This window comes from Pipistrellus hanaki, assembly GCF_964339955.1.
Source record: "Pipistrellus hanaki genome assembly, chromosome: 1".
In the NCBI taxonomy this organism is placed as follows: domain Eukaryota; kingdom Metazoa; phylum Chordata; class Mammalia; order Chiroptera; family Vespertilionidae; genus Pipistrellus; species Pipistrellus hanaki.
Window position 1 is genome coordinate 79,128,973 of NC_140503.1, and position 12,530 is coordinate 79,141,502.

General features: G+C 39.1%; 1 protein-coding gene across 2 annotated transcripts in view; it reads left to right on the forward strand.

Moving 5' to 3' along the window:
- Nucleotides 1–1,477: 1,477 nt before the first annotated feature.
- SCFD1 (sec1 family domain containing 1) overlaps nucleotides 1,478–12,530 on the forward strand; it is a 98,795-nt gene continuing 87,742 nt past the window's right edge. The window contains exons 1-4 of one of the 2 annotated variants that reach the window (XR_014794188.1): nucleotides 1,478–1,608; nucleotides 6,404–6,474; nucleotides 9,394–9,482; nucleotides 12,115–12,205. Coding sequence is in view for 1 of the 2 variants with exons in the window: in XM_084874692.1 (XP_084730818.1) it covers nucleotides 1,575–1,608; nucleotides 6,404–6,474; nucleotides 9,394–9,482; nucleotides 12,115–12,205 (285 nt within the window). In the remaining variant the exon portion in view is untranslated. The remainder of the gene's footprint in view (nucleotides 1,609–6,403; nucleotides 6,475–9,393; nucleotides 9,483–12,114; nucleotides 12,206–12,530) is intronic. The other variant, XM_084874692.1, reaches the window with a different exon arrangement.

The following is a 12,530-nucleotide window of genomic DNA, read 5'->3' on the forward strand; positions in this document are numbered from 1 at the left end:
CCAGCGCCTAGTACATAAAAGATACATGATTCAGTAATGAACTTTCACCTTTAAGCTGAATAAGAAAGGAAAACCTAATATGTAACATAACTGTAGTTATAGCTGCATTACATAATTGAAGTTTGCTTAGAGTAGAACTTAAATGTTCTCACATATATGGTGATGTGACAATTAAAGGGGGAACCCTTTACTACATGTTTATCACGATGTACGCTTCAAATATCTCACAAATTCTGTCAATTATTCCTTCATAAAGCTGAAAAAATAATAGGCGACACCACGACATTTGCTGCAAGACAGATGGTTACACAGATTCAGGAATAGGCTTGGACTGAAATATTACACAAGGAAAAAGAATGTAGGCTCACTTTAAGGTGTTTCCTAGTGGTGGTTAAAATATCACCTTTCTTAAGTTTCATAAAAATAACTTTTATTTGTAAAATAGAGAAGTTAATGTTTTGTTATAGAAATGTGCTTTTTGTGTAATTAGGGTAATTATTAACTTATGTCTCATGTAAATTTGTAAGTTGTTTTCATAGCATATTTTGAGGCACAGGGTCTACGATTTCATTTCAGAATGAACACGCTCAACAGCTCTTGCAATGCCATCAATGAACTCATTAAACATGGGATATGAGCTGTCACTGTATCCATTTTTACATCCAATAAAATATAGACTAAATTAGAAAATATCAATATTGGGTACATTTGATCATCACGTGACTTCAAGTGTATATTAAAACACCAGTCTTGCTGAAGGCGGTTTGGCTCAGTGGATAGAGCATAGGCCTGCAGACTGAAGGGTCCCAGGTTTGATTCCAGTCAAGGGCATGTACCTTGGTTGTGGACACATCTCCAGAGGGGCGTGTGCAGGAGAGAGCTGATCGATGTTTCTCATCGATGTTTCTATCCCTCTCTCTTCTTCTCTGTAAAAACTCAATAAAATATATTTTAAAAAAAAAAACAAACGGCACACCGGCTTACCGGCTCTCCCCCAAAGTAATGTTTTGCGATTTTGCAGTTATCTAAGGGATGGGAGGAAATATCACTTTGCCATTTTGCACCCTTCTGGCTCCTGTGTCCACGTTAGCAAACCACCACCATAAAACTGGACCACTGAGAAAAACATTGCTCTGAAGCAGCCAGTGAAGGGGAGCCAAGAGGATACAAAGGAGGGAGCTAGCGTGTAAGCGCCCCCTTGGTGCCAGGAACTTCACTTCCCGTTAGTCCGGTGGTCTGTAAGTGACCGGTGAGAACGGTCCAGCGTTTACCTTCTCCGCACTACACCGCGCCCCCACCGGCAGAGTTCAACTTCAAGCGGCTACCCCTTGAGAGGCGTGGCTTGACTAGACAGAATGAAATCGCCTTCTAATTCCGCAGCAGAAAATCTTCGTAGGGCTCCGGCTGGAACCCGCACCGGGTTTCACAGTCCCGCCGGGGCGCAGCCGTGGGAGGGTCCGCGCCCGGGAACTCCCTCCGGCCCCGCCCCCCGGGTTTTGCTTCCGGGGCGGCTGCGGCGGCCACGTCACCCCGGGCTCTGCTCGCCGGCCCGGCAGTGGACGGAGGGAGCCAAGATGGCGGCAGCCAGTATTCGAGAGAGACAAACAGGTACCGAGGCCTTGGTTTCCTTCTCCCCGCGGTCCTGTGCCTGCGGGGGGGCCGCCCTCTTCCTCGGCCGGTCGCCGCCCTCCCTCGGCCGCCGCGCTCGGAGCTGGAAGGCGGCCCTCCCGGGGGTCCTCCGGCTCCCGGAGCCCCGGGGCCCCTCCCTTCGGAGTCCGTGGGGAAGGGATGCCGCGGGCTCGGGCCCGGGCCCCTCGCCGGGGGCCGGAGGGGCTGGCGCCGCGGGCCCGGCGCGGCGGTCCTGCTCCGTCTCTTTCCTCCGCAGCCTCCGAGGCCGACGGGACGAGCCCTGGCCGGGGGCGTTTTCCCCTCCGGGTTGCCTCCCTGGGCTTGTTTCTGTGCCTGGTTCAGTGCTCTCCGTTTTAACGGTGAAAGCTTGGTGTTCTGGCGTTCCCACCGCAGTTAAAAAAACAAGTGTTCTTTTCCGCGCATCTTACGTTCGGCCGGTTCACCTTTGGACTCAATCACTGGGGCTACTTGTCTTGAGAAATGCTTGCTGGAATGGGATTGAAGAATGGCAAGGGGGAAAGAAAATAGCCTTACCATTTTAACTGTTTCACTGATTATTGTTTTTAAACTGCATGTACAGTATATACAGTGAAACGTAGTGGGGGTGGTGAAGTATATATTTCTTCCCAGGAGCTTTGGTATTTTTTTCTATCCTAGATATTCTTAGTGTTGCCTTAATTTTTTAGACAACTTGAATTTTACCTTACCTGTTTAGCCAGTTGTCTTAAAAGTTACCAAGCTGTTAGTTCTGAGGAGCTAATGGAAATAAGCCATCAACAATGTGCATACTTGTAAATCCTGTCTCTTGTAATTATTTTTATGTTGCATGTAAATTTGAATAGGAAAATAACTGGTTATGATTAATGTGTCCTATAGCAGGGATTTTGTGCTTGATGCCTTCCTTTGGATTTCACAGAAAAAATTAATGACAGACTTCAGACTGACAATGACACACAGTGCATACTGAGTTGTGTTCTCTTTTCCCCAGTAGGTAATGTAATATAAGCTATCAGATGAAGGCAGACATAACTTAAATACTGTACATGAAAGTCTAACAAGACTTGGGGAATACTTGCCATTCATTTTATCTGTGGGAGCAGATAGAAACCCCACTTGTTTTTAAAGTATGGTTCTGACACCTTACTGAAGCTCAGTGAATTAGGTTATACTACATATTAAAAATAAGATGTGAAGGAACACTCTTTACCAATACAAAGGAGCTTTTTAAAAAAATGAAAATTGTATGGTAGTAATTTTTATATGCAGAAAATGTAGAATTTAAAATCTAAGCATATTTCTGCAGAAATAAAGTTAATTATAGCAAGATTGCACATCATTACTAGATAGGTTATGCCAGATTAATCATTTATTATCTTAGTACCCACAAATTCTGTTTTTTTATTTTCAGAGAAAAATAAACCCTATTATACATGTTATAGTTGCAGAATTAAACATCTCCCTGATATATATTGAGAATGTTTTGGGAAATAACTCGCAGTCAATTCTCAGATATTCTAAGTACCAGACAGTGTAATACAGAGGAGTTTGCAATGTATTTGGGTAGATAATGGTTGATATATATTGAGCATATAGTATTGCTGGCCAATGGTTTTAGTGATTTTCATATGTATTATTATCTCCATTTTGCAGATGCCTGTTTTTTGCTTTGCCTCTCTGAAGAATCTTTATTCATCTTAAAGGTCACCTCAAAAGCCATCTTGTTTGCATGTGTCCTGGACCACTGCCCTCTCTATTTCTGCCTTTAGCTCAGCAGGCAGAATCCTGTGTTACCATGGTCCTTCTTGCATGCCTCTGTGTTGCGGTTCTTGCTCAGCTCCCTCACTTCTGAGCATTGGAGAACCACAGATCAACTGCTTTCTCTCTTGTGATCTCTTGAACCTCTTGGATAAAGAGGTATTATCTACATACTGATGATCCCCAAGTTTATCTCTCTAGTCTGTCCTCTGAACTCAGTATACCCCATATCAATTAATGGCAGCTCCATCGTGTAGTTGCTCAGGTCAAAAACCTTGGGAGTTTTCTTGACTTGTCTCATATCCCACATCAAGTCTGTCAGTAAATTTTGTCAGCTCTGTTCTGAATTTTTGTTTTTTTGTTTAATATGTTTTATTGATTTCGGAGAGAGTAAGGGAGAGAGAGAGAAACATCAATGATAAGAATCCTGCATGTCCCTTACTGGGAATCGAGCCCAAAATCCTGGCATGTGCTCTTGACCAGAATCGAACCCGGGACCTTTCAGTCTGCAAGTTGACGCTTTATCTACCCAGCCAAACCAGCCAGCGTGTCAGCTCTATTCTGAAGATATTTCCAGGATCTGACTGTTGTCATGTCTAAGCCACCATGAATTTCTGTAATAGCTGCCTACTTGGTCTCCTTGCTTTTACATCCCCGTCCTCCTCCGTTTTTCTTTGCACAGTACTCAAATGTACCCTCCAACTGCTTCCTATTTCATCATAGTAAAAGCCAAAGTGATTTTACAGTGGTCTAATACAGCAGTCGCCAACCAGAGGTCTGCTGATCACTGGTGGTCCGTGAGGTCCAAAAGGTTGGCAACCTCTGGTCTATAAGGTTCCATATGATCTGATTCGCACGTAACTGTTTGACCTCATTCCCTATTATTATTCCCTTTTCTAAATACACTAGACTTCCTACTTCAGAGCCTTCATATATGTTTTTTCTATTTAGAATATTCTTTTAGAGGTATCTGTGGCTCACCCCCTCACTTCAAATGTTACCTACTCAGGAGACCTTTCCTGACTACTTAAAATTCCACCACTACTCCTCCTTCCCCTTCCCTTCCTTGTTTTTTTTCCATAGCACTTATCATGATCTCACATTCCACATGTTTTATTTATTTTGTTGTCTCCCTCCCCCCCACCCCCCAACTAAAATGAAAGCTACTTAAGGATAGGTAATTTTTATTGTCTGTTTTGTTTAGTGCCAACAACTAAAGCTGTGTCCAGCAGATGGTAAACACTACTAACATTTATTGAATGAGTATATAGTGAATGAATGCAAAAAAACATTTCAGGCAAGGGTGATACTACAAATCTAAAACTGGGTAATTTTTATTACTGAGTAATATATTTAGGGCCAATAAAAAAAAATTAGTTTGTCACTTGAGCTAAAAGCAATGATTTATGCCTTAGGGTGTTACTCTGATGAAAGTAAAATTATATTCTTATGCCCTGACTGGTTTGGCTCAGTGGATAGAGCATCAGCCTGCGGACTGAAAGGTCCCAGGTTCGATTCCGGTCAAGGGCACATTCCCAGTGGAGGTGTGGGGGAGGCAGCTGACTGATGTTTCTCTCTCATCAGTGTTTCTAACTCTCCGTCTCCCTTCCTCTCTGTAAAAAAATCAATAAAATGTTTTTTAAAAAATTACATTCTTATATATTATTTGGATACAGACCTTTGCTTTATTAACAAACCCAGTGTCAAAATCCCTGTTAACAAGTTAGCCCTTCAGTGGATAGAGCATCAGCCTGGGGACTAAAGGTTCCCGGGTTCGATTCCAGTTAAGAGCATATGCCCCGGTTGTGGTCTCAGTCCCTGGTGTGGGCTGTGCAGGAGGCAGCCAGTCGATGAGTCCCTCTCATCATTGATGTTTCTATCTCTCTCCCTTTCTCTCTGAAATAAAATTAAACACACACACACACACACACAAGTTAGCCCAGGCTCAGAGTTGGGGATACTCATCTAGTTGGGGCGAGAAGGCAAATACCTGCTGTTACTGGCCTCTCATTTAGCGAGACCTACCTCTGGAGAACCCTGCACCTGGGGCTCACGTGCAGCTCAGGCTGTGGTTCTTCCCAAGTGTCCTAGGTCAAGAGTGTGAACAGCTGTTCCTAGAAACAGGATTTTCTCTCTCGGGCTGAGTGCCAGGATGGAGGTGGGAGGGACAGCTTTTAAAGCACAGTGGGAGAGTTAATCCTGCTATGCCTCAAGTGCTAACTATCTTTATGCAAAGTGGATTTTGTTTGTTTATTTTTTGTATAATACCATAACACCCATGAGCTACTGAAGTAGGTATAAATTAGTATTGGCAATGTGTATTACTGCCTGGGCATTAGGTACTAATATTTTACCAAAATGTTGTGCCTGTATGTACACATAAAAATATGCAAGTATATATCTGAAATGCAATTTCTTATTTTACCTGCCTCAAGAAACAAGCATTTAATAGAAAGTTTTCTAATGAGTGAATATGCTGTAAATTAATATTCAGGTAATTGGAGCATTATGTAATTATCTAATACCGTAGGAGTTGGACTTGTAGATTATTCTGTATTAATAATAAAGCTTATTCAAAATGCTTTTTAAAATCAACTAAGTAGATTTTAGTGTTGCCAGTCTTAAAAATTAAATGACCTGAAGAGTACCTAACTCTATTTGGCCATCTTGTCTTCACATAGAGGTACATTGAAATTTTTATTTTCCTTAAAGTTAATTATATCTGAGTCTATTATTTGTACACATGAACAGATGAGCAATAAAAAACACAGAATAGCCCAATGGGCGTGACTCAGTGGTTGAGCATAGACCTATGAGAAAGGAGGTCATGGTTCCATTCCCAGTCAGGGCACATGCCTGAGTTTCAGCTCAATACCCAGTCATTTGATTAATTAGTTTTACTTGAATAATGTGTCTATTTTGTTCTGAGGTAGTAAGTAATAAATGTGGGGGGACAGTGAAATCCTAAAAAAAAAAAAAAAAAAAATGTTATATTTAATGAGACTCTCTTTATTTCCAGTGGCTTTGAAACGTATGTTGAATTTCAATGTGCCTCATGTTAAAAACAGCACTGGAGAACCAGTATGGAAGGTAGGAAAGTTTATTTTAATGGGGACTATTTCCTTTTTCTCAGCATTTACTGGAGGGTGATTGGATAGCATTTTTTGTTAATACTAAACAGTAGCACATTTTGGTGGTAATGCATGAATATTTTATTTTTATTTAACATGACTTCTTAATATGAATCTTTTTGATAAATATTATATGGAGTAAGACAGGCAATGATAGCAGCATTTTACCTAGATAATCCTGATCTCCTGGGCAGCACCCCTTTCTTAGGTCTTTATGCTGGTTTTACTCTGATTTATGTTTTGTTTTTAACTCTGCTAATCCAGAGTTTGGATCTTGCAAGATTGCTCAGGGTTAGTGAGACTCTGGGGATTGGTCCATTTTTATCAACTCTTGAGAGAGTGATCTATAAACCAAAATGCCACTAGCTGGTTTGGCTCAGTGGAATAGCGTTTTCCTGCAGACTGAAGGGTCCCGGATTTGATTCCAGCCAAGAGCACATGTCTGGGTTGTTGGCTGGATACTTGCTGCACTCCCCTCCCCCAATAATGGGCATACAGGAAACAGCCAATCAATGATTCTCTCTTATCATTGATGTTTCTCTCTCTCTCTCCCTCTCTGAAATCAATGAGAAAAAAAAAAAAAGCCACTTCATTAATTTGTGATTCATAAAATTGTCAGTAAAACTGGTAATTGGATCAGAAAGCAATCCATAATCTTTCTCCCTGAGAAATGCTGGGGAAACCTTTAAACTTCCTATTCAGCTACTTCATTCTAAACTTCATGCTCCCTCTAGCTCCTTTCTTCAAAGAGATAATGCAATCAATTAGTTTCAGACTTATCAGTTTATAATCACTTTAAATTTCTCTCTTGCTAGGAATTAAGAACAAGTCACCTTGGTTTCAGTTTTGGGCATTTTGAAAATTCTCCATGAGTCCTTAGAAGTACTTTGGTTAAAGCTATCTATATTGAATTACTCATAATTCAAGTTTGAGCATATCCCCTAATTGCCCTTTTTCTTCCTCATCATTTATGGTTATCTCCTTATTGTCCCTCGCATAAACTATACTTATTTATTGTTTTTTCTTAATGTTTTTACTGATTTTTAGAAAGAGAGGAAGAGAGATGGATAGAGAGAGAGAAACATTAATGAGAGAGAAACAGGCCCCCTACTAGGGATGAAGCCTGAAACCTGGGCAACATCAATTTGTTTTCTATATCTGTGAGTTTGTTTCTGTTTTTATTGTTCATTTGTTTTGTTTTTTAGACTTCACATGTAAGTGAAATCTTTCTCTGACTTATTTCAATTAGCATAATGCTCTCTAGGCCCATCAGTGTTGTTGCAAATGGAAAGATTTCATTATTTTTTATGTCTGAGTAATATTCCATTGATTATGTGTACCATATCTTCTTTATCCAATTGTCTATTGATGGGCACTTAGGTTGCTTCCATACCTAAGCTATTGTATATGAAATGTCATTTCTCTCTCTCTCTTTCTCCCTCCCTCCCTCTCTCTCCCCAGAGGATATTTTTTCCCATTAATTTTTAAACAGAGTAGAAAGGGAGGAGGGGAGGGAGAGAGAGACATCAGTGTGAGAGAGACACATAGATTGGTTACCTCCTGCATGGGCCCCAACCCGGGTCAGGGATCCAGTGGCAATGGAGGCACATGCCCTTGACCAGCAATCAAACCCATGATCCCTCGGGTTGATGCTCTACCACTGAGCCAAGCCAGCCACGGTTTCTTTGTCTCTTGATGGCCTTTTTTTAAAAGTCTTACTTTATCTGATAAAGGTATGGCTAGCCCAGCTTTTTTTCTTTTTCATTTTCATTTTCATGAAATAGTCTTTTCCATTTCTTTACTTTCATTCTGTCTGTGTTCTATCTGAAGTGGGATATTTGAAGGACTATTTATCCCATTGTCACTGAGGGCTAGGATCCCTCGTTCTTCAGGAAGGACCTCCACAGCCATGATATCCATCCCAATTTTTTTTTAAAATATATTTTATTGATTTTTTTACAGAGAGGAAGGAAGAGGGATAGAGGGTTAGAAACATTGATGAGAGAGAAACATCTGTCAGCTGCCTCCCACACACTCCCCACTGGGGATGCGCAACCAAGGTACATGCCCTTACCCGGAATCGAATTTGGGACCCTTCAGTCTGCAGGCAGACACTCTATCCACTAAGCCAAGTCAGTTAGGGCCATCCCAATTCTTAAACTGCCACACATGGAAGTGGGACCAGACTGTTCTGTATCTCCGACCAGTCTCAGTATGGCTTCCATTTGACCTTAGTTGTAGGAGTTCTGTTCAGCTAGTCTTCAGGTAATTCTCAAGGATGGTTGTTCTGTCATTTAGTTGTAATTTTGATGTGGTTGTGGGAGGAAGCAAGCGCAGCATTTACCTACTCTGCCATCTTGATCAAAAGTCCTCTAGTATATATTTTTAACATAGAAAAAGTAGTCTGTAAGAATAAATTTATGTAATTATTAATTTATTTTAGCCTAAGTAGTAATGTTTTTAAGAATGGATTACTGGCCGAAACCGGTTTGGCTCAGTGGTAGGGCGTCGGTCTGCGGACTGAAGGGTCCCCGGTTCGATTCCAGTCAAGGGCATGTACTTTGGTTGCGGACACATCCCCGGTAGGGGGTGTGCAGGTTCGATGTTTCTCTCTCATCGATGTTTCTAGCTCTCTATCTCTCTACCTTTCTCTCTGTAAAAAATCAATAAAATGTATTTAAAAAAAGAAAAAAAGAATGGATTACTGCATGAATGGACATTTTAGTGAAAATGCTAGAAAATATTAAATTGGTATATGTATAAGGATTCAATATACTTGATTCATTAAAATAAAATGTATACCAACATTGTCTTAGTATGGTCTCTCTGTTGACTCTTCACCGATAATGATGTCTAAAACCCACAATTTTTTTATTAGGTGCTCATTTATGACAGGTTTGGCCAGGATATCATCTCTCCTCTTCTATCTGTGAAGGAGCTGAGAGACATGGGAATCACTCTGCATCTGTGAGTTTTAACATATTTCTAATAATGGCATTTGTTTTCAAATGGTTTTTAAAGATTTCTTTGGGTACCTTAAAATTATTAGGGGACATTTATAGAGAATATAATGTTAAGTTACAGTATTTCATAGAATAACATTTTTTAATCTTTTATTCTCAACCCTTTTTTTTTTTTAATAAAAAATGTATTCTTATTGATTTCAGAGAGAAACAGAGAATAATCAATGATGAGAGAGAATCATTGATTGGCTGCCTCCTGCACACTGCCCACTGGTGATCAAGCTAACCCCGGGCATATGCCCTTGACTGGAATAGAACCTGGGACTCATCAGTCCGCAGGCCAACACTCATTACTGAACCAAACCAGTGAGGGCAACCCTTAACTTCTTATGTTAAAAATAAATCCTCAGTCTAAGAGTTTCTAATTTCAGAATTTAAATTTTCTCTCATCTTTTTCTACAGATTGGTTTACCCTCTTTAGAAAATAACTGGTTGTCTTAAGATCTTCAGCTCTGAACATTTTTAAATTTAATTTACATATACTTTTAAAATTAGTTTTCCATTAATATGAAAAATTTAAGTAACTATGAAGTAATGGCTTAATCACTATAGGAGGCTATCTATGCTGTCTTCTTAACTACTGAATTTATTTGACTATGTTGCTTCTTATATGTTTGATAAATTGCATGTGCCTCTTCACTCTCTTCTTTATAGGATGACTACAATATTGTATATAGAAGGACACACAAAAGATTGTACATAGAATATTTCTTATAGAAGGATGACTATAGAATATAGTAGAAATCAAATTTTAGTTCTATTTCCTGATACAGGCACAGTAAAATCTTACAATGAAAAATAAAGACATTTTGTGATTTGATATTGCATATTTAAATGAATATACCGGGCCTGGATTATAAAAAAGAAAATTATCAAGTGATAAAAATCTTTGAGTGCTTAGATAATCTCTTATGCATTCTGTTATGTAGGGGGGGAAAATTCTCTTAAAGGAAGCATTTATATTTCTTTCATTTAAAAAATATATTTGACTTTATGGTTAAATTTTTTTACTGTTCCAAGGACTTTCAGCTTCCTGTTTTTTTCTCTCTTGGAGAACTTCACTTTCCTTCCACTCACCTCCCCAACCCTTTTTCTATGAAAAATGGAAATAAAATTCATTTTGAATGTGCTTTAAGTTCTCTTTCAAGAAGAACATTGGTAGAAAAGATATTAAAAGTAAGGTAACTGGAGTATACTAGGTGTACCAGTTAATAGAGTTTTTTCAATAGATGGAGTTACACATATGTTGATATATATGCGATTTTATATGTATGCTATTTTGTTGTATTGACAGCAAACTTCAGAACTTCATATGTCAAATTTTCTGAAGGTGTTAACAGCAGATATTTTTACACTTAAAAATGTTGAATTTTGTACCAAAAAAAAAGAGCATTTGGGGGAAGTTTTAATTCATTACTTTATTTGAAGAAAAGTGCTGCTCAATATTTCAGGAAGCTTATGGTGAGCATGCTCCATCTCAAGATACTTGTGAACACTGGTTTAAACCCTTTAAAAGTGATGATTTTGTGGTAAAAGAATGTCCAGGTCAACCACAAAAGTTTAAAGACCAACAATTACAAGCATTATTGGATGAAGATGCGTGTCAAACTCAAAAACAACTTGCAGAAAGATGAAACGTTGCTCAGCAAACAATTTCCGAAAGTCTTTTTTGCATCAAATTGTGACTGGCAGTGAAAATTGGATTTATTTTGAGAATCCCAAATGCACAAAATCATGGGTTGATCCAGGACAACCACCAACATTGACTGCAAGGCCAAATCGCTTCAGAAAGAATTTGGTGGGATCAGGAAGGTGTGACATATTATGTGGGATCAGGAAGGTGTGATGTATTATGAGCTTCTAAAACCAGGTAAAACCGTTAATACTGATCGAAACCAACAACAGATCATCAAATTGAACCACGCTTTGATGGTGAAACAACCAGAATATTCCAGAAGACCCGGCAAAGTAATTTTGCTTTATGATGACGCACCATCACACACTTCAAAACCAGTTCAAGACACATTAAAAGATCTTGCCTGGGAAGTATTAACCCACCCGCTGTATTCACCAGACCTTGCTCCTTCAGATCATGTCTTGTTCCGGTCAATGGCCCATGCACTTTCTGAGCAGCACTTCAAAACGTACGGAAGAAGTGGAAAATTGGGTCTCTGAATGGCTTGCCTCAAAACAAGAAAAATTCTATTGGGACGGTATCCACAAATTACCTGAAAGATGGGGGAAATGTGTAGCTAGCAATGGACATTACTTTGAAATAAAGCATTTTTGTTGTTTCTCTTAAAATTATTGTGTTTCCTTTGATTACAAAATCCGCCATTATTAACCAGTATACTTAGTAAGAAATTAAGACTTAAGAGATTAGAATCTTACTATATAAATAGTAACACTGATACAACGAGAAAGCTGGGTTAAATAAATAATTACAGCAAGAGCTTTTAGAGTACTGGTTTACTGTTCTTGAACTAATGAACTACTTTGGTGAATAGTGATTTAAACTGTCTTTTTAGATAAGTGACTAAGAAAAAAGTGAGTTTTATGTTCTTTATGTCTTCTAGGCTTTTGCACTCGGATCGAGATCCTATTCCAGATGTTCCTGCAGTGTATTTTGTAATGCCAACTGAAGAAAACATTGACAGAATGTGCCAGGTAACATGAGTTCTTATTTTCCTGACTTTTGAATGTGAAAACAGATTTTAAAAAAATCTGAAGATATCCAGTGTGAAAACTCAGAAATTCCCTTACTCGTTTCTCCACTTTGATTTTTTTGAGACTATGTTTGAATTTTAAATACCAGTCTCCAGATTAAAATTATTTTTTTGGCAGAAGAAAATTTTATTGATTAAGATTGAGTCTAGCTTAAAAAACAACAACACACAAACAAACCAGAAAACCTAACACTATAGCTTAAAAGTAGGATTTTTTTTCTAAGATAATAGTAAGCCTGGAAGTAGGATGTCCAAGGTAGTATAGC